The sequence below is a fragment of the Salarias fasciatus genome, chromosome 23 (assembly GCF_902148845.1).
Source record: "Salarias fasciatus chromosome 23, fSalaFa1.1, whole genome shotgun sequence".
NCBI classification, from domain to species: Eukaryota; Metazoa; Chordata; class Actinopteri; order Blenniiformes; family Blenniidae; genus Salarias; species Salarias fasciatus.
The window spans coordinates 11,462,116-11,485,007 of NC_043766.1; the positions used below are offsets into that span (position 1 = coordinate 11,462,116).

The 22,892-nt window shown below is 38.5% G+C and overlaps 1 protein-coding gene across 6 annotated transcripts; it reads right to left on the bottom strand.

The window, feature by feature from the left end:
• Positions 1 to 106: 106 nt before the first annotated feature.
• Positions 107 to 21,181, bottom strand: LOC115382133 (transmembrane 4 L6 family member 1-like). 6 transcript variants are annotated; one of them, XM_030083803.1, is made up of 14 exons: positions 21,032 to 21,181; positions 19,581 to 19,734; positions 19,349 to 19,502; positions 18,423 to 18,629; positions 16,888 to 17,040; positions 16,729 to 16,819; positions 16,081 to 16,252; positions 15,126 to 15,282; positions 14,219 to 14,401; positions 13,670 to 13,754; positions 13,125 to 13,220; positions 5,965 to 6,180; positions 2,081 to 2,149; positions 1,247 to 1,384 (listed from the first exon to the last, which is right to left on the bottom strand). In XM_030083803.1, the coding sequence occupies exons 1-13, from the start codon at positions 21,129 to 21,131 to the stop codon at positions 2,091 to 2,093; spliced, it is 1,827 nt and encodes a 608-aa protein (XP_029939663.1). In that variant the 5' UTR covers positions 21,132 to 21,181; the 3' UTR covers positions 1,247 to 1,384; positions 2,081 to 2,090. The 6 variants fall into 6 exon arrangements, 5 of the variants coding, with proteins under 5 accessions (XP_029939665.1, XP_029939667.1, XP_029939663.1 ...); XR_003930496.1 differs by lacking the exons at positions 1,247 to 1,384; positions 2,081 to 2,149 and adding an exon at positions 9,458 to 9,536 and having other exon boundaries at positions 6,115 to 6,180; XM_030083804.1 differs by lacking the exons at positions 1,247 to 1,384; positions 2,081 to 2,149; positions 5,965 to 6,180 and adding an exon at positions 11,184 to 11,945.
• Positions 21,182 to 22,892: the final 1,711 nt, after the last annotated feature.

Here is a 22,892-nt window from a genome sequence, read left to right on the forward strand (position 1 = left end):
ACACAGGAGTGTGTCATGTGTCAAGACTTCCATCTATGAGTGTGTCCATCAGAGTCTGCATACATGTTTTTCTGTACAGTTATTTATTTACTTGCCTATTTTCTTAAAGTGTCCACATGCAAATTCAGTATGTCAGTGCACGTGAGTTTTTGAACATAGGAGTGCTTCTTTAAGCATTAAGACTATACTCCTGTTTATAGCAGCAGGGCCTGCACACTGCATTAACTAAACCATTTCCCAGCTGCAACAGGCAGATTATGAACTCCAGCACAGCCAGGCCCAGTAACACACACAGCAAAGTGACGTTCCACTCCACGATGTGAACAGGCTGGAGGCACCGCGACCAAGTCTCTGGTTGCAGCAGATACCTAAAACACAGGGAGAGTGGGTAAATGAACAGAAAAAAATCAGGTGATTGAAGGGCATACTCTTTTGTACACATTTTTGAAATATCTGACCAGAAGCTCCTTGTCAATAAGCCCAGTTAAATTTGTTTTCTCATCAGTTTGTCCATAAAATATTGAAGTATATATGTGGTACGTGTACCAAGATTGCAACTGTCATCATGACAACCATCACATTTTGTCCAAAGCGTTTCTGGATTCAGCAGATAAAATCAGCACCACTATATTAGAAATCTGAAAACCAACAACAGCCAACAAGCTGTTAGCCTCTGCATTAGATTATTCACTCTTACTCTGCAGTCATTTACAGCTGTGTTGATTTATACTGAAGGTAGGTGTCAATGTGTCAGTTGCATGAAGACAGGTATTGAATAACCAAAATTTATTTAAAAAAACAACAACAAAACAACTCGTAACTAAAAATATTTGAAATTACTTATCAGAGTATCAGTGAGGTTCTTTGAACAGTTTATGTAGAGAAGCTTTTAAGTGTCTCTATCAATCCTTTTTAGAAATATTTAATAAGATTTTTTTCATATAACATCTATATCTTTTTTAATTGGTTCCTACACAAAGCTGTAGGGAAAATGAAATGTTGCATTATTTATTCATTCATTCTCTACCGCTTCTCCTTTTCAGGGTCGCGGGTGGCTGAAGCCGAACTCAGCTGCTGTGGGCGAAGGCGGGGTAGACCCTGAACAGGTCGCCAGTCTGTCGCAGGACTTACAATTTATTATTATTATTATTACTACTACTACTACCACTACTACATGTAGTAGATGTGATGAGAATAACACTGAAGACGAATCCTACCATAAAGGAAGAGAATCTGCTCACCTGCCCCGCTGGTTGGCATACGGATACGTCCATCCCAGGGTGGTGAAGCATTGGGGACCCTGCTCTAAAGCGAATGCTGATATTACAAAACAGTAACTAGAACCCACCAGGCCGACCACAGCTGCCAATACAGAGCCGCACATCTGCAGAGCCAACAGAGGAACACAAAGGGATTTTTCAGAAAACATTAGATATTTGAATGCCTTTACTGTGTTTTTCTGTCTTTATAAATAAGCTTAAGTTATTAGCACTTACATGTTATAAGCACTTATATGTTTCAATCCTGAGAAACAGAGGATGAGTTAGGTACGCGCACGCACTCACGCACACACACACACACACACACACACACACACACACACACACACACACACACACACACACACACACACACACACACACACACACACACACACACACACACACACACACACACACACACACACACACACACACACACACACACAAACCGCAGCTGTGAATGTGGTTTGAATGGTGTGAGTCCAGCTTAACTTTGTTGACTGTTATCTAACAAAGGGAACCTTGTTGAGTTAGTATAGTGGGATTAGCATCGGCATTCTATCTCATAAGGACTTAGTGTTGGCTTGCTAAGAAACAACTTCACAGTATTATTCTCAAAGTGGTGAGAGAAAAAAAAAAACAGCAACAAAATTAATGTTTGCAGTCACAGGCTTTGGTGATATGAGAAAAAATTTCTGATTCTGCATCAAATAGATTTATTTTATTTGTATGTTTGTTTTGTTGTTGTGCAGTCATGGAAAAGCATTGTGAACTTGCTGCAGATTTGGAAGTTATTCATAGTTCAGTGACTTTTTTACCATCAGGCTCTCATTCCAGCAACAACTGCATTTCCCCAGAGTGATGAATACCACAGCAGGAATCAGCATCTGCAAGCACAGCAGCAGAGACATCAGTCTTTAGAGTTAAAGGTGAGGGCTGTTGCTGTTGTACAAGTTATAAAGAACTTTAAGAAAAAGAAAGTAGAAAAAAAAGAAAAATACAGTTTGATAGACAGAATTTAAGTGGGACCTTTGACCTTGTTTCCTTTGGAGAGTCTTTTTGTAGATGTGTATTGCATTGCTGTATTTCAGTGCTTATGTATCACTTCTTGTGTCTCTGTGATCTTGAGCTGTTCGACTCAATCAACTCAGGTATATCTATGAGACCTCCAATGACGCACAGTCATGAAAACACTGGAATCTCCAACGCCATGAGACTGGAACATAACTTTTACCAGAAAAGCTCAAGCCTGGCCTATTTGTACTGTTTTAACACTAATAAGCTTTGTCAGCATCAGTTGTGCTCAGGCCTAATGCATCCTGACCCAAAATTAAAATTCTGACCTGTTGTTGTTGTTGCTGCTCTATTTCAGTCAGAGGATCTAAAAATTCACCAGGCTCTTCAAGGAACCTTTAATCACAGTTCACTTTGTGGGGTTTGCATGTTTCCTTGGTTGTGGGTGATTTTCATCAGGACTGTCCTCCAACAAAAAAAAACATATACTTCAGTTGCATTAACTAATGCGGTTTATTTATGTGGTTGTCTCTAAACCCTGTGAAAGATGCGAGATTTGTCCAGTGTATGGTGGAATTAGCACTCATTCTCCACAATTCAAACTTAACATAAGCAAAGGTATGAGTTTGATGGGTGAATTATTCTGTTATTAGACATATCAATTTGCTGTCTAACTACTTGTCATATTGAACCTGGGACCACTCGAGTGTCATGACATTGTCCAACTCGTCATACAAGATAATTTAACACTGAATATTTTGAACAGAAGGTGTCGTGCTAAATGCACTGGGAACACTCAGCTGTAAAAAATATGGCTCACAGGCAAAAATAGGAAACTACAGTCTATGCCATATCTATAATTGGACGGTGCTTTGACCAACTCTACCATGAGCAGCATATAAAAGGACCAGCTCTCAAAACACTAACTGAGGCAGAGAATGTGACACCAGCGCCTTTATACCCCACACGTGAATATAAATATTACAGTAATCATGATTTATCTGAAGTGATTACAAGATTCAGAGAACATAAACAACTAGTCATGGGTAAACACAAGAACTGTCACCACAAACATTGTAACGTGTACCGTCCAGCAGGCTTTGTACCTTTTCACATAACTGAAGGAGAAAGAGAGATGATGACCGTCATCTGTTTGTTTCCCCCCAAAAAAACGCCCATTTTATTTTTTCTCTCCCTCCCCGTTTCCTCTTCTCCTCTTTCCTGTGTTGTTGTCTCTCTCTGCGGCATTAACTCACATCCTAATAGAGGGAGGGAAGTTCCCAAGGTCGTACATGCACACAGATATCAAATCAAATCAAAGTTTATTTACACTGCACTTTATGTGAAACTAAAAACAGAGTGACTGAGCAAAGGTTTTGCTTCCTGTATGTCCACTCCAAAACATAATCTTTTAATAGAAAGAGGCAACGACTCACAGTAAGCAGGGAAATGCACAGTGTGAAACTATGAAAGAAGGGAAAAGGGGGGTAAGAGTGAGAGAGAGGAAGGGAGGATGCTAACAATACATTTCCTTAAACAGTTCAGTTTGCACAAAACTCAATATGCTGACAAGTCAAGCTTTACTTCAACATCCCGGTAATCATTTGAAATTAGCTTCCACTGGAGGCCTCAACTTCTAACGCTGGCTGTTCCCTAGATTCTGCCTCATCATTAGTAACTTGAACTCCCAGCTGTTGATGAAAAATAAGTTCCCCGCTGTGACAGTAACACATCTGCCATGCATGCGACTGACTGCAGCTTAAAGAGCAGCTGAGTGAGAACATACCAGTCTGATGTACAGTTCAATGAACCACGACTCCTTAATCTTCAGGAACATCTTGTGAATTCATTTTTTTAAGATTCAAAATATGTTAATCATAATTCAAACAGTTATGATATATCATCCAAAGTCTTCCCTCCAGTCTCAAGTGGTTTTCAAGTACTAGTTTCTGTGTTAATATATCAGCTAAGACAAATAGCAAAGGGCTCGAAGGTTTGCAGAAATTAATGTGATTTAAAATGATCAAACAATTGTAGCTTAATGAATGGCTTCAAACACACAAAGTAACTCACTGATTCAGTGGAAAGTACATTTACTTTAAGCTGCATTAGTTTCTCCATGTGGTAGAAATGATTTAAGTAAATAAGTGATTTCTTGCACAAGCAAAACATTTAAAAGATGTTTTAGATAGTGACACTTTCAGAACAGTACACAGCCAACCTCTTGGTCAACATAGCAAATGTTGTCTGGGGAAGTCTGTCCTCAGTTCGTCTGTTAAATTAGACTCAAAGAACAGCTCCTTTCTCCTTTCTGCTCAGCTCCAGCATAAACCCATCAGATCAGCTGTATGGAGAGCAGACAGATTAACTGTGGATACACACAACACTCCATTGTTTCCAGTGAACAACTGCAAACACATTCAGGATGAATGATGTTGAACAAAAAGAAAACAAATGCCTGTTCATAATCTTCAGACATAAATTTAAAAACTTAAAAGTATTCTGGCTCTAAGTAAACTGCAACAAAATAACACCAGGAGAGAAAAATCCAGTTAAAACACTCATATTAATCACCACTGGGAGTAAATAGACACAGTCAATCAGTATGTTCCTCTGCAACTTATGTGTCTACATGTTTTTGTATCAACATCGGTCATTCCACCCACTGAAAGAAGGAGGTGACAGTAAAGCCCTTTCAAAGGATGCAGTCCACAGAGATCATTACATCATCACATGGGTCAGAGAATCTCATTCATTTTTGATCCAAATTAAAAAATAATATTTGTTACACACAGTGGTGAAAATATGATTTTAGAGAAAATCCTTATTTGATCCATATGATGATTTAGGCTTCAGTGAAGTTCTCAGAGTGAATCAGACCTTGATGAACTCAACCACGTGGTCTGGGATACCTTAGATAAACCTCCATCAACTCAACCTCTTTAGCCAGAAAAAAATATTCCAGTCCTACTGAAAAGCATTTAAAACAATGTTTCACCATCATCCCTTTACAAAAAACATCCTACTTTAACTTTTGTGACTTGAATTAATGCTTTTGGTGTTTTTGCATCACAAGAAAATTGCACTTTTATGACTTATCTAAAATATTCTACTACAGGTATATTAATGGTTACACAGAGTTTAGTAGCAGCTTTAACATAAGCTTTTATGATCAATTGGAATTGATTGACCAGAAGTCTTAATAACCTGATTTAAAGCACTGAGGAAACACAGTTGATACTAAAAGCCTCCAGCCATGAAGATGGAAGAAGATTCTGAGAGTCTTAGCATTTGAAAGAAAATATTAGTTACATTACAGGAAGATTTAGTCTTAGCCTCAGTCCCATGCAGTTTAATAATAATAATAATAATAATAATAATAATAATAATAATAATAATAATAATAATAATAATAACAATAAAGTAATTATTTGTATAAAGACAAATTTGTAGAGAAGAATATAGTTAAGCTGTAATGACTATGATATTTCTAAACTAAAATGATGCCTTGTGACTGGATAACCTTATGAAATCTTTGATGACAAGTATGACCTTTTCCACATTGATGAAGCACGATGCACCTTAATACCAAACTGCCTCCTTTCAATATGTTAATGCCTTAACTATAACAAAAAACTCAAACATAATAAACAGATGAGTTAAGTCAAACTTTAATACAGTTACTCACCAACAGTCCTCCTCCTCCTAGTCCACCGAAGTACCAGATGTAGCTGGCCAGGCGGTACTGCTGGCTGTAGGTGACTTCTCCCATGGGAAACAGCAGGAGCAAGTTGGCCAGGATACAGCAGAGGGCCAGCGGCAACAGAGCCAGGCCCAGAGACCGAGCAAAACCCACCGAGCAACACATCTCGCACCAAAAGAAGCACAGCTGCGGGGAGGAGAGCTGAGAAGAAGAATGGGCCGAGGAGGGCAAGGAGGGAGAGAAAGAGAGGAGGGAAGGGTCAGAGCAGCTGGGGAGCCAGGAAACAAAAACAAGTGAGGAGGGCCTGCTGGATGTGAGTGTTTGTGTTCAACAGAGAATCCTTCCTTTAGAGAGGGGGCTCAGCCATGACACAACGTGTGTGAGGAAGCACGCTCACAGGAAAAGAGCTGACCAATGGCCTCACAGAGCCCGAGAGAGAGTGTGTGTGTGTGTGTGTGTGTGTGTGTGTGTGTGTGTGTGTGTGTGTGTGTGTGTGTGTGTGTGTGTGTGTGTGTGTGTGTGTGTGTGTGTGTGTGTGTGTGTGTGTGTGTGTGTCACACAGTGTTTCAGACAGCAGGGCCTCTCTGTAGAATTAATTTCTTTCAGAATGACTCAGTCATAACAGCAGGTCCACATGCTTAAAAACATAATAAGTACATATTTTTCCTAATCCCCTCTGTCCACAGTCTACACATTGGTTCAACAAATGCAGTGGGCTCAGTCCAAGGCTATGAGGAGCAAATGTACTGGCCACCAGACCAGGGGTTATCCATCCTGGAGCACAGGAGGTCATTCGAGGTGATCAAACTGAGAGTGGACAGATCATTTTCTCCATGTATAATAATAATAATCAATAATAATCACTCAAGGACGCTTTTCAACAGAGATTAAAAACACACATTACAAATAAATACATCAACAGACAATATAACACAGCAAACTAAAAAGAACGAGAGAGGTTACAGATGATATGCAGATTGAAATAGATGAGTTTTGAGTCTGGATTTGAATTGAGGGAGAGAATCAATGTTGCGGATGTCAGGTGGGAGAGAGTTCCAGAGCAGTGATGAAATTCAGCTTCCAGCTTGGAAGTGAACTGAATTTCTTTAGCATATTGTAATTAGGAAAACCTGTCCTTTGTAAATTTGATCTAATTAGATTGTTTTTTTCATATTCTAAAAGTAAATCTGCAGAACAAAGGGAGAATTATATTGCAGATTATTTTGATCAATTTTAAAATTATTTACAGGAAGTAAAATCATATTTAAAAAAAAAAAAAAAAAAAGGAAGTAAAATCATATTAGCATGACAAACTCAATGATTATCTTATTAAAAGGCATACATTTTCAGTTGATAAAATAATATAGGTATACATATTTTCTATGTTTTTTTCTTAAATCATTTGAAATTTAGAAATATATTTAGCGAAATCTTCTTGAAATGTAAAGTGTCATTTTGAATTACCCACAAGCAGTGTGAACACCCCAAAAAAATATTCTGTTTTAGAGACGAGGAAGAATTCAAAGATCCAGAGACCTTCACACTTTTCTGCTGATCTGGTGCTATTTCTCTTGAGTACACACCTCTGCAAAATTGATATCAAGGAAAAAATTTAACATTCAAAGAAAAAAAGAATGTGATTGAATCTGTAAAAACACAAGTCTGCTTGTATTCTTCAAAATCAGGCCCATCTTTCAAATTCTTCACAAATATTTTCAAGGGGGGAAAGAGCTGCTTCCAACTGACTTCGGGTGAAGGTATGGTACACTGACAGCCAATTATCCAGAGGAAACCCATGCATGGGAACAACATGCAAACGCCACACAAAATTCCCTCAACCAGACTCGAACTGGGAACATCCCAACTGCAAGAGGACGGTAACCACTGCAGCACAGCGTGGCCTTACCACATACTACAACAAGAGAAATACTTTTAAGAATGCTATTTAGCATTATCAAAACAAAAATGTTAAGCACCATATTTAATATTTGTTTGAGATAAAAATAAGTTATCTGGGTCATCTCAGCAGGTACATGTCAACAACACAACAAAACGTGACTGAGAAAAATGCAGCATGAAAAAGTCTGAAATAAGTGTCCCTGTAAGTAGAATTCAAGGCCCTACCAAAATGTAAGCAGTTTTCTAATCTGACAGGAATGCAGCGCGCTCAGATAAACTGCACTGTAAGGTGGGCCTGACCACTAATGACCTTCAGCTAACAAGCTGTGCTGATTAAGGCAGATTATGTAAAACAGAGGGTGTGTTTGGGGACAGGACACATGGGTCTTTATAGGAGTGAATGAGTTGTACCAGGAGGAGTTTGGAGCTGTAAGACGATCAATACTGAAACAAAGTCCAACGCCATGTTTCTACACCAGGGGATTACTGCTGGAGAATGTGAGTCGTGCCAGAAACTACAACTATTTAATGTTTTAACTCAATTATAATTTCCAAACAACTCAAAAGCAGTGAATCAAGACAAACCGAACTTGGTCAAATATGCTGGATGACCCTGTTTTACAGGTGCCCTCATCAATGCTGTTCACTTGACTACATTATCTCAGTCCCCTGAGACAGTAGAGGGACTTCAGAGTCTCATCAGGAGACATCAGGAAGACTTTTTAGTCTGGAGTGGTGGAGACCGTACTGACTGGAGACATCATCCAGCAGTACGCAAACAGCATTTCTCGTGACCGAAGAGACCTGCAGAGGGTGCTGGGGTCAGCGGGGCGCTCCACGGGTAAAAGACTGCCCACCCAGGAGCGTGGCCAAGACCAGCAGGATCATGAAGGATCCTCAACATGGTCAGTGAATGCTTTGGTCGTTGGATTTTTTTGTTCAAAAAAGGATATTGAAAAAAGGTATCAAGTTATTTTTTTGTTGTTGTTGTTTTTCGGGGTCAAGAATGGATAAAGAAAACGTTAAACAACTGGTTGTTTCTCATTATCAGTTTCTAAAAATAAAATGTTCTAAGACAGAAACAAAACGCCAGTTTTTTTCCACATTGTGGCCTCGTTCAGGCTGCACATCGTCACTTTTACACACTCACTGCATTCTCCACTGTGCATTTCATGGGTGTGTTGGTTTTTGCCTGCTTTTTGTATATTATAGTTTTACCTATTTGTGTAGTATTTTTTTTTTTTTTTGCCTATTTTTACATTTCTAATTTTCTTATTTGTTGCATTGCATACTTGCATGTTCGTGTGAAAAATATAAAAATCTAATCTAGTTATGTATTTTTAATGCCCGTATCCTGCGACATACAGTGCTCTAACTTGGGTCGCTTATCTGTGTGATTCAGAAAAGTCTTTAAAGCATCTGAGGCTACGACTGTCTGACAGGCATCAGCAATATGGGTCTCTAACAACAGACGAACAGAACAAAAACGTTTGAGCCTTGATGAATGACTGAGAGGTATTCTGGGAACCCGGTTCAACTAAATACTGATGCAATAGAGACATCTGACAAATTTGTTTACCTTCCAGTCTCCCCATCCACAGGACAAGACCATCAAAAGCTGTGGCGGATTTGTTTTTACTTGACTGACGGAGTCCAGTCTGTGGAGAGCAGCAGAACTGAGAAGTAAAGATATTTTCAGTATTTGCCTCTTTATTATCACCATGAATTTGAACATAGTGTAAAAGAAATGCTAGAGAACAGCTTAAACTTACAGTATATGTGGCCAAAGTGTTTTGAATGTATTTGTTTATTTTGAAAGAGGCAGATTTTTATTTTAATTCAAAGGAAATCCGTTCCTTCAAATGAGCTGATTTGTGTTGTATACATAACCCGGCAGTTTTGAAACTGAATGTATGGTCAAAAAGTGTATTCATGACTCAAAAAAAAAAAGATGTTTTATTGAACACCCTCTTCACAGTGGTAATATGGAGAGCAAGTAATATATCTTCTGCAGTCTGAAACTTGGAATCCTCCAAGCCAGACTTAAAAAACACTTGTTGTGATCTCTGTAGTGCTTCTGTAACATAGAATGGAATAGAATGGAAATACTTTATTAATCCCAGAGGGAAATGCTTTGAAAATATAGAAAGGATAGGTGGAGCAACGTCGGCTCATTTTATCCACCATGAAAAGTTTGTTGTGCTCTTTCTAAAAGAGGACGTGTTGGAGGGTCATGACCGGCTTTAACATCCTCAGGAATATAAAGTTATTGATCTTTTGTGCAGCTGTGTTGAAGATGACTGTACTGGTTTATCCTGAAGTCACCAGTGATTTCCTTCATCTTGTCAACAGTCTACCAGCTGTCTCACCTCCACTGCAGACGTGGTCATGATCATATAATGCTCACCAGCTAACACGCAAACTTCAAATAATTCAGCGCAATGGCCATTACTCTTGACGGCGATAAATAACAGGCTCAAGACACAGTCCTGAAGGGATCCTGTTGAAGATGCTGAGTTGAGTTGGTCAAAAAGTCCAGTACATTTCCCAGGTGGAGGGTCAGGTGTAGGGTGTTTGTGTGTTCACCATGCGCTGAATTCAATAACAGCACTTGATCCACATGTGCAAGCAGGCTTAGGTTGGCTCCTATAATACAAACATTTGCCTGCATATTAAGGCACTTCATCATAATGTGGAGCAAGTGCAATAGCTGTAAGTCATGAAGAAAAAATGACTCCGAACTTTCAGAGATTTCAGTGAGGATCCATGTCGGCTTTACTTCAGTTCCCAAATGGGAATTCCTCTGTACACCCAACCTGGATTATTGTTGAGGCTCAGTACGTTCTTGGATTAATAATGTGCCAGATATTCCTTTCCCTTCATGACTGCAGGTGAGGGTAAAAATCTGGACTGTCCAGGAAAGAGAGCGATTTGATTTTCATCTCAGGTTCATCACCACAACACCCTGTCATATTAATAACTTCACTGTGACTGAATCTGCAGCCTTGGCCGCGTCCCACTGGCGAGAACAGCATGCTGTCAACACATCTGCTGACAAAATTACAAGGAAAAAAAGGGTATACGCTTACAAAAAAAAAAAAAAAACCAAAACATTATTTTGAAAGATGACCAATGCTGTAAATTTGAAACTGTTCATAGTATTTCAAGTTTATTCAAGTAATCCGAAAGGCATTTTTTTAATATATTTGTCTTAAAAACAATTGTTGTGAAACTGTGTATAATTAATTCAAACTATGATAAAACAAATTCTTGTTGATTCATTATTGTGATAACTATGTTTTATATCACTAAAATGACAAACACAGGATCACAGGCTGGGAAAATAACTCACTATTATGTCTGAGCTGAAATGAAACCATTTTTATGAAAGTAATGTAGCACACTATTCTATCTTCCTATTTATGGGTCCAGATTTAAGAACAAACAAGGGTCACAAAAAATGTAATAAAATAAAATAAAATCACAAGCTGTAATGTCTTTTTTCAAAATTCATACACTTATGTTTAAATCTCTGAGAGAAATCTTTCTCATATTACACAACCCTCTGAAGTTTGTCTCAAATCCCAAAGATAAAAATTGATGGACTGAAATTGCAGAACAGAAGCATTTTATCAATACTGATATCAGAGCACGATGAAATCAGGAGCCTCACCAAGTAGCTTCGTACTTGTTATGGCAGTGGCCTTAATGTGTGTGCCTCAATAAACTTGACTTATCAATCAATACCCAACCAATCAATTATTTGGCAAAATGATCAAGTTAATTATAACAAACAATGGTGTCCATCTTCAAAATGACAGTGAACCAGTGCTCTAAAATCAGCTCGTGGGAATTTCTTTTCAAGTAGTTTCTGGTTGATTTGTCTGATTATTGCAAGAACTGAAAATGGTCAAAGGTCGTCTAGTATCCTAGAGCACATCCGTCAGCTCGAGGATCTGATCCCGCCCACAGCACCCGGGAAGGATGAGCAGCACGAGAGACAGACAGATTCCACCAGTCCCCGACCGTGATGATCTGTCCCCGTCCAAACTGAGACCTCTTGTGTCCTGCGTCATCGATAAAAAGGCCAAGAGAAGACGATCAATTGAGGCCCTTCATTCAAAACTAATGATATATGCACTGCAACCCGAAGTGTCTGCTGTCTCATCTGAACGCTGACAGCATGAGATGAGTGTTTGTTTTTTATTGGCATCATGTGGTGTGTTAAAGTGATTACAACACGTAGACCAGGGAATGTGGAGGGTAAGGATGAAGCAAGACTCACCAAGAAAGAGATTCGCATAGTTTTTGTGATATTTTTAGGCACTGAGCAGAGTTATTAAAACAAACTGTTTTACACTTTCTTTCCAACTTTTATCTCTCTCTCCCACAGACACACACACACACACACAGACACACAGACACACACACACACACACACACACACAGACACACAGACACACACACACACACACACACACACACACACACACACACACACACACACACACACACACACACACACACACACACACACACACTTTTCTGTATTACAGTAATGTTGGAGAGCATATGTAGTACGAGGAGATTAAAAGATACATTTGACTTATGAATAGCGTTGTTTACAAGTATTACCAAAAATGCTGAAAATTCATTTAAAAAAATAAAGAAAAACCCTTCCTTGAAGCCAATGTGTTTTTATACTCTGACATCTGCTTCACTACACTGTAGGTTGCTGTTAAAAAACATTAATAGTCCAGGTTCAACAAGTCACTATGTTCTGGTATATAAGAAAAACAACGAATAAATTAGATGTCATATAAAAAATGATGGCGTTAATACACTTCACCCCTCAATGAACTCACAGAAAGTTGACTCAGCCAGTGGAGGGAAGAGGAACAAGAACATACATCCTGTATGCATCAGGAAGGGAGACAGTTCCCATGGTCCTAATGCCTCTGAGGGAACTAGATATTTCAATGGTGGTCTTGTTGGTTTATGAACATTATCATACTAAAGTTCAGCTAACTCATTAACTTTTAACTAGGTAATGTGTTATTTAAACTGAAAACAATTGAGTAATACGGCCATGACATATGTGCATAGGTAACAGAGTACTTTGTGTTTTTTTTTTTGGTTTTTTTTGGTGGGGTTTGTTTTAAGTTTCCCACATGTTTCATAAGTGATGCTGAATCTCGTATGCAAGTGAAAATATGCAGTCTTCTAAATTTGTGAACTGTGTGTACCTGTAACTGGCCAGTTGACTTTGTGACCCCGACGTTGCAGTTCTTTGGCCACCTCCTGATTGATTCCTTCCTCCAAATTGACCACCCACTGATTGACTGCAAACACACACACACAAAAAAAAAAAGATATTAAATAAAATAAAACACAATTTTTATGCAAAATCATAAGCTGGGTTTCAATGAAAGTACTGAAATGCCATTGTGAATAAATATGGTATGGATATAAAGATAATAGAGTTATTAACAACTGTCTGATATGTTAGTTATAGATTATTAGTATAACTGGATTATACATACAAGAAATATAACCCCTCAAAGAGACAGATTTTAGTGATTTTTCTCATCTAAAAATAAAAACTTTTTCTTAAAACAACAACAGAATAATTTATATATTGATGATGCAAGTTCAGCATTTTCAATTCATTAATAAAAAAAAGCACATTAACATATAATAGAGAACATGGTTATTATTAAGTTTGAATAGTGTGTGTGTGTGTGTGTGTGTGTGTGTGTGTGTGTGTGTGTGTGTGTGTTGGGTAACGTACCGTTGTGGTCATAATGAACATATACTCTTGGTGCATCCAAAGCTTGTTGGGGATTCATTTCAAACTCCAACATATTCAATAAGACCTGCACACGCAGAGCAAAAATTAATAATACTCAACGATCAAGGCTGAACCATCCATCAATCATCGCTGCTTCATCAGTCCAGAGTGGCTCCAGTCAGGTTCTTCTGAGGACGAGCGACGGGAGGCGAGCCCTGGACAGGTCGCCCGTTCAACGCATTACAAACATGAGGAGACAACCACACCTTCTGAAACTATCAAACATTCAAAAGCTGTCAAGCATTCTAAAAGTCTGACACATTTAAAACTACCATACAATCAAATTTATACATGCAGGCAATTTAACCAGTCAACCTTTAACCTTTTGAACTGGAGTACCCAGAGTACCCACTAGGTGCTCCGATTCAGTATCTTATCTGCCATCAAACAAACATGAAGCTCATGTTGAAATGATTCATGTAAAGTAATTATACAACCAACAATAACTGTACTGTTATGAAGACTGATCCACCTGTCTGTCAGTCACACCTGGATGTGCCCTTGTGGTTGCATGAAAGCCCCCATCACCCCAAAAGCAGCAAGGAGTCGTGGTTTCTGTGATTTGGCTGGGGAGTCAGTCAGCAGAGCAGGAATTATTGTGTGGAATGGCCTTTTCCCCCCAGCAACACAGTTACTGCTGGTACGGCACAAGGAAAAGCTGGAACCACGATTCTACGAGAGACCAAAATAGTATTTGTCAGGAGAAAAAACAGTATGACACATCTCAGTAATCAACCCATTAGTTTCATATAACTGTCTTTGGAAAAAAAAATAAAACACATTGTACTTATTGTAGGTAGTTGGATTCCTTTTTCAATGTGTAAATACAGCAACATGTCAACACTTAGATGTAACTTTACAGAGACAAGCGAGCTCTTCAGTGCTGCTCTCATACTGCCCTAATGATAAAATTAAAAACCAGGTTAGAAAATACGAAAATATGCGTTTGTTTGTTGTCAACCTTATTTTACATGTCTTGTAAGTATCAAATTACACAGATAAATCAAAAACAAGAAACAACACTCCTTCAAATGCTTACAAATACATGTAAGATTTTTGAATGTAGGATTAATGAAATGTTCAACTTTTATATTGCTCTTGTTACAGAACCCATAAAAGTTGTATCAACACCTTAAATAATGTAAATACAAGCAAGAAGAGGAAAGAGATGATCTATGACCTTCTATAATTATCATACGCATTTAATGATCTTGACAAATTTTATTTCAATGATTTTTCTTGAACAGTGTGTGTCACTGTTATCTCCATGCATACATCAGTGTTTCACTAAAATACACTGAAAGCAAGATGATGGAAGCTCTTCATATGGAATGGCATCAATACCCGCTGCTAACACACAATCCACCAAACAAAGACTCCTTCTGGCCCTTCTGACCTGCAGTGAAAAGCCGCAGTCTTTTGGGACGAGCCCCGTCCCAAAGTTTGCATAGATGCTGTTGACAAATGAACATGCGTTGCCATGGCTGTCAATTACGCAGAAATAGACAGTGTCGCTTCCTGTCTTTTGGCCAGGCTCCACGCGCTCCATCGCCCTACAGATTAACACACAAACAGAATACAGATAAAAGAGAGTAACAGACAAGCTTTTTAACAAATGACATGCTACTGCTGGTTATGCTTAGACCCAGAAATAGAAATATCTTTAAAAAATCTGTAGCTAAGAACTTCCTCTCTCAGTTTGTCTGTCTTCACCACTTCCTCCAGAGGCACCATAGAGAGGGACCACCAGCACCCCTCTGTCTGTGAGAGCAGCAGCGCTCCAAACAAAGCCCCAATCAGCTGAAATTATCAGAAGGTCATAATGACCTAGCCAGGTTTGGGACTTATCCCAAGAACACAACCTGTCAAAGCGAAAAATGATCACCAGTCATGGTACCTCAGTCAGAAGTGGAAAATAAAGTTCTAAAATAGCTTCATCTGACTGCCACAAATGCACAAATCCACTTGTTTATATTATGGGGTCAGCTTTGTGTGTGTGTTTTGGTTGTGAAATACCATTCTGTGCTATTCAATTCAACACTAAAACCTGAATAATACATTGCAACAACAATTCAGGCAAAACACAATACTATAGAATATTTTGTATGTATTTTATCATTTTCATTTAATCTCTCATTCATTTTTACATTTTTTTTTTCTGTTTGTGTATTTGGAGTTCAAAGTCTAGAGAGCTGCCCAGTGATTACACACTGTTGGCAAATTACATTCCCGTTGTGTGTGAGGGATGAGGCAATACAGGCCAATCGTTAAGGTCAGGGGAAGTAAAACCCTGCAGCCATATCTAAAATCAACAGAGAAAGACTGGTATACAATGAAACACAGACACCCACCTGTCCATGCTTATGTGCTGCGCTTGCTGGTGACTGTAGCTCTTGGACATTAGGCTTTCCAAAGGGATGGTCACATGATCAGGGTCGCTCACATAGCGCCAAGCATCTGTTTGTGCCAAACGAATAGCCTCCACCAAGACATGGATATAGTCGGCACTATTATGGCCTACGGCTGCACACAAGGAAACAGATAATTGTTCGTCTTATTGAACTAAAATTTTCAGTTACACATTTGTAAGGGGGCTTTCATTTTTTTTTTCAGACTTGAACTAACATTAGAAAGACTTACCAGGTGTACAAACAGTAAAATGAAAAAAAAAAAATCTATATAAATTTGAAATAACCATGACAAAAGAAATGAATTAGCATTGTGTGGCTACTGCTGATAAAACATAATAATAGCTTCATTTTTTTCTCATCTGAACAGAAACCATTGTACCAAAATACTAAAAACGACTTTTTTTTTTCTAACAGTGACACAGTATGCAAAAAGAAGCATTCACAGTTTCACTGAAATCTAGAAAGTTCTGGAAACTTGTGTAGGTTTGTTTCTTTTAAGTGCGAAAATAAAAAAAAATTCCAACGCAATATTTTTCATAAGATAGTTCAAATTCAACAGTGGCACATAAGCAGTGTTGCAGTGATTACCTTGGAGTTGAGGGAAGTGCTCCAGTATGTTGAGCAACATTAGGGCGGCCAGTCCCTGACAGTTGGGAGGAAGCTCCCACAGCTGCACACCCTAAACACAAAGGAAAGTCAATCACTCTGCTGATTACAATATTAACAGAAAGAAAATAATTTCCTGACCTTATAGTCCGTGCTTATAGGTGTGACGATCTCACTGTCATGGCAGCGGAGGTCATCTAATGTCATGACTCCGCCATTCAGGCTGATGGTATCAACGATGGCTTGGGCAACTCTTCCCTGGTAAAACGCTGGCTTACCATGTTCACCCAGCGCCTGCCAATGGATCAATAATAATATGACACATGCATTATATTTCAAAAACCACAAAAAAAAATGTACACTTTGGTTAGCAAAAGGTGTGTGGTGTTTGATTGGGTGTTGTGTTATTCAGTGTAATCAACGCAACTGAAGTAACCGAAGGGCATGAGTAAACATGTGACTTTTCTTCACAAGGAAGTGGCACACTGTCACTGTGGAGGAATGACCATTATGAAGCCGTGGAACCAGCAGTCAATGGGGTGAGGTCACTGCTATTGTTTCTACAGGAAAATAAATGTTTGTGAGCGTGTCCATGTGAGCAGAGAGAGCTGAGAGGGGCGGACTTGATGTTTCACTGCATTACAAATGTCTGAGTGTTTCACGTAGTAAAATGCTATCAAGCATCAATGGATGCATGCTTTAGCGGTGATACACAGACCGACAAACACACGCCCACCTGAACTCACGGAGACGCCACCCAAACTCTGAATCAGTGCTGCTTTTTAGGTATTACAACATGCAGCTAAAAATGCTTGCACAATCATTTCAGGAAACAGCTAGGTTGACCACTTGGGAAAAAGCTTTTTTTTTTTTTCATTTAACACTGAAATACTGCTTATACACATACTAATTTATTGGTATTATGTCTATGTCTTTTGAAGTTCAGCTTCAGTCTTGTTTGACTGAATCAGTTTGGAATTATTTTAAAAGATTTTTATTCAAAGCTGATCTTTTTGGAACAACGTGTGATACATCATGAACATTCACTGGCTTCAGGCTGCAGGCTGCCGATGCCATAATCAGTGTGCACTCATTCAGGTTTGCCAGCTGGGGTCACCATGAATGACGAAGGAAATAAGTATTACCGTGAGTCATTGCAGGAAATGTATCACACACAAATAAACAATGCAACATCAAAGCAGCTTTTTATGCTGACATCTTTCTCCAACATAATTTTGTCACTGCTGAAATTAATCACACGAGAGATTATATCATTTCTTACATGTTTTAACCAGCTTCGCCTACATATCCCAACAGTCTCCTCCTCTCAATCCACTGTTCTCTTTACAAAAGTTTTTGTGCTCTGATACAATCTGTTTTTTATGTGTTCCACTCCCTCCCCTCACTGCTTTGCTTATTCCCTTATAATTCATATTTCTGTCTTCCTCTGTCTTCCTTGTTTTACTTCCACATTATGTCAAACATTCAACTGGGTTAAATATTGAATGCCCACTAAACTCCTGGAGTGCATCCAAGGTCATCCTCTAATCAGGGCCAAGTTGAGTTTTGAAAAAAACAATAAAGTCATGGATCTGGGTGTGGTGACTCTAAAGTACTACATTCGTCTGCTCTCATGTTGCTATGGAGTTTTTTTCTATAAAATTGTGAGAATTTACCTTCAGGACTTGAGCCAGGGAAGTGTTTCTGAATATTTGTCCACATTTGGGTGCATGACCATCAATCAGCAAGTCCCCACCTAATTCCTTCCCAGCATCTCGTAGAGCCGACACCGAGTTTGCCCAGTGGTAAGCTGTGACTTCGGCAACAGGAAATCCCTCCTCTGCAAGCTTCACTGCCCCACTCAGCACCTCACGCAGGGACAGCTGGGGAAACAGCCGAAGGAAACACAAGGTTATTACAGGAAACTTTACTGGGCAGGAAGGGTGAGTCAATGATAAATAAGTGGGAACACGTAGAGACCACAACTCATTTGCAGTTTTCAATGTAACAAAAACTTTCTTTGATTTTCTGTTAGCAACGCCTGAGTAAGAGAAGACACCTTTTTTTGGGGTGTACATCCAATGAGTCAAATACTCAGTAATGATTATGAGCTACTGAGTAACCGAGGAGGCTCTTTCAAAGATTTACAGCTGCAAGTGAAGAAGCTCACCCAACTAAACAAACATTAACAAAGGGTCCACTAAACAGATCAAGTCTCAGAAGGTAAAGAGGTGCAAAAGATGAGTAAGTTTGAGTTAATTCTTTCAACTAAATCATTCTTTTATATGATCCTTATAAGAACCAGGTCAATAAATCAGTACGTTTCTGAATTATTTAATATTTTGAAATGACAATAATTTTGTATGTGTTGTGAAAAGAGTGCAACTTTTATAAATCAAGTTTTTTTCACTTGTTTATCACAAGAGATTCAAGCAAACACAAATGTGCCAACTTTTGAAGAAGCTGACTGGATCCAGTTAAAGTGTAGTACAGCATTTATGCTGACATGTTAATAATAGGCAAAAAAAAAAAAAAAAAAAAAAACAGAGTGATTTTGGCTACCAGAGGGTTGCTATAACATCACAAATAAATAGAGACAAACCTTTTGACTTCCAAACAGTTGCACAGTGTCACACCAGCATGCAGGGGCCCCTGGCACAGTCACATTCAAGGCATCAAACAATGAAGGAGGGGCCTCTGCAGTATAACCACGCCCTTCCATGAAGTCCAGGGTCTGAGCTTGAGGGGAACGACCACTGAGGATACAGAGAGCGGCTCAGAAAATGGCTTTCTGAGAGCAGGAAAAATATGGAAAACAATAAATGAATCTCCACCTTCCATTAATCCCTTTGATCTCTCCAGTGTTTCCATTGTAGAACAAGCAGAAAGCATCTCCACCAGGCCCAGTGCTTCCCGGCTCTGTCACCGCCAGAGCTGCTGCTATAGCTACCGCAGCGTCTGCTGCATTGCCACCATTCTTCAAGACATCTGCACACAAACACAACAATGAGTTAGTTATCTATTACAGTTTATATCAATACCTTTTCAGAGTTCACCTTAAATAAGTGGTTTTATAATAAAATGTTGGATGGAAGCTCTGCAAGGTCTCTCAGTGAAGAAAATCTCAGGACAATTCGAATAGCAGTCAGGATAGTGACACTTTATATTGATATTAAAACCAGGAGACAGAATTCGCGTTTTTGTTATTCAAGTTTTAATTGAACTTTTCAAAGGCTGGATACATGCAGACTTAATATATTTCTTCATCCAGAAATAAGAAGTAAATGATACACATTAAACTCTGGTGGCAGACTCAGCACATTTTTGTCTTTAAAAAAACACAAGCAAGAAAAGCATTAAAGCAACAGAAAAGGATTTGCAGAGAACACAGAAGAAAATGGATACCAGATAATATCAACTAAAATGCACATGTATCTGCACTTGCACTAATATCTTCTTAAATGCGTACCTGCACAGTCTCTCTCGCTCTCTCTCTCTCACTCACGCACGCGGGCGCGCACACCTACACCCACTTTCCATGCTTCTTCAAATAGACATGTTGCTGAGGTGTATAGTATTATAGGATCTCACTTGATTCTATGTTTTAAATGCTCTGTGAGTTGTTTTTTTTTTTTCAATATGAAAAGTGCTTTGCATTGGCAGGCATGTGTGGGTGTGTGTGTGTGTGTGTGTGAGAGAGAGAGAGACAGATACTGTATAATATTCATTCTAGTTGTAGTTTTGCATTCTATATTTGCAGATGCTGAAGCCAATCCCAGCTAACAAAGGTGAGGGCAGGATAACCCCTCGACAGACCTCCAGTTCATCACAGGACAAACACAGAAGTCACATTCACACCTTAAGGCATCTACGATCACATCTCACATGCATGCTTTTGGACTGTTGTAGGAGACCAGAGTACCTAATGGAAACACGCACGTAGAATATGCAAAGTTTCAACCCACAACATTCTCAAACTGATCTGAGACCACAATCCACTGCATCATGGCAATCCTGTATTATTATTATTTTGAGTGCATTGCTATTTGTTGAAAGTAATTTCTGCGTTTGAGCTTTATTAAACCACATGACACAACTTAAGTGTCTCTCTGCAGTGTTTCAACTGTGCAGCAGCACAATGCAAAAGAGAAGCTCAGAGCTGCAAGTGCAACAGTGAACAATTTCACAACCAATGTATTCACACTAGAGGAACAAAAACAAAAACAAACCAAAAAACTTAGAAATAATAGATTTCATGAAGTAAGAGAACCCACCCTCCACTCACCCAGTCCCACGACAGAAGCTATCTGCTGGCTGGACGCCACACATCCGTGCAAACATACCACAGGAGACCTCCGAGAGGAGAAGGTCAGGTCGGTACCCATCCCACTACGACTACCAGTGAATCCCAGGGGGTGAAATGTCCAAATGTGAGGGAACAAGGTTGCACCGCTGCGGACTTTGAACTTACCATCGATTACTCGGTAATCACCACTGAAGCCGCAACCTGGACGACAGTGTAGAGTAGAAGATTATAGATTACATCGATTCCAGGAGGCAACTAAATGCATTCATTTCCATTTAATTTGATCACAAATTTATTTATCAACTACAAAAATACTAAACAATATTTTACTTCTATAATTTATATGATATACTTTCTTCATCTTGTGTGTTTTGTTTTTGTTTCAAATCTGTTTTTTGAGTTATCAAATAAATGAATCACACTTTATCAGTCCCCTTGAGGAAAATTCCCTTTTCCACATTTAGTCATCCCAAAGCAAACACAAAACCAAACTGGGCTTAAACCTCTGTTGTTTCATTTCACTTTTTTTTTTCAAAATTGTTCTAACAGAAGGATCATTTAGTGCAAAGTAGAATGCAAACAAAAGATTCTGTTTAAAAATATTTTTGACTTCAGTAAACTTCGGCTGAATTATTTAAAAAAAACTGTATAAGTGGACCTTTATATATGGCATGGAAAAAAAGCAGATTGATCAACATGCATGGTTGTGTTTATATGAAATCATTACACTGTTTTAAACCTGAGCTTTTGTAGAGTGCATGTTTTGTGATAAATTAGAAAAGAAATCTTTCTATATCTAACTTCAAGTTTACTGAATTATACAAATAGATGTAGAAATTACTTTTGGATTCCACTGGGAATTGAGAGTGTTATGCTATACACAGTGTTGAAGAAAATGCAACTCGTTAAATTTTCTAAGCTTGTCCCATCACTATAAGTATGTATTTTTCTCTTATACAACACAGTGACCAAACCTAAATATAAGTTTGCTTAAACTAGCATCTTTCATGATTAACTTTATGCAATACATCAGGACTCAATTGAATATAATGATGAAAATGATGTGATTTCTTTCATGTAGATCAGGTGTGTGCAACCTGTGGCTCTGGAGCCACGTGTGGCTCTTTAGTCACTCTTTAACAGCTCCATGAAGCCTTCACAACATGATAGGTGAATAAACATTTGACTTATTTTTACATTATTGTATGATTCGTCACTCTTTGTTCAAAAGGGATTCAAAAAAGGTAAAGTAAATTAAAAGTAAAATTGGGAAAAATAGCAAAACCACAAGAAATGGGGAAAAAAATGATAGAACAGTTTAAAAAACCTGAAATATCTGCAATATCAAATATAAGAAAATGAAATACAACAGGAAAAAAAGCAACCAAAACTGTTTAAAAAGAGGTAAAATAGCTAAAACAGCTAAAACTTCAAAAGTGTCAACAAATAAAGCTTGAAAAACAGGAACAAAAATGTTAAAATCAGGTACAAAAATAGGTTTAATGTAATAAATTTTCCCTATTCTAAACTGTAGTTAAAACTTCATGAATGCATTATAAGACAAAGTTTTTGTTTGTGCATCAAAACCAAGTATGAAACTTCATGAGCGGCTCCAGAACAACTTGACGGAAAATCACTAAAATGGCCCTTTTGCTCATAAAGGTTGCAGACTACTGATGTAGGTAATACAAGAACCTTTTTCTTTCATCTCCTATAAGTTTGAAACATTTTTTCAGAAAAATAGCTATCTATAATAGTGATTCAATTCATGCATGTATGAAATTTATCTGTCTTGATCAGAACTAAACCTGCCGTAGATGCAAATCAGTCACAATGGCTG

Excerpts from the sequence above, each read along its gene's own strand:
- LOC115382133 (XM_030083803.1), bottom strand. The coding sequence starts at position 21,131 with ATGGGTACCGACCTGACCTTCTCCTCTCGGAGGTCTCCTGTGGTATGT. Across the intron at positions 15,283-16,080 it reads CAGCACATAAGCATGGACAG|GGCGATGGAGCGCGTGGAGC; the intron begins GTGGGTGTCTGT and ends GTTAATCTGTAG. Across the intron at positions 13,755-14,218 it reads AACCACAAGGGCACATCCAG|GTCTTATTGAATATGTTGGA; the intron begins GTGTGACTGACA and ends CTGCGTGTGCAG.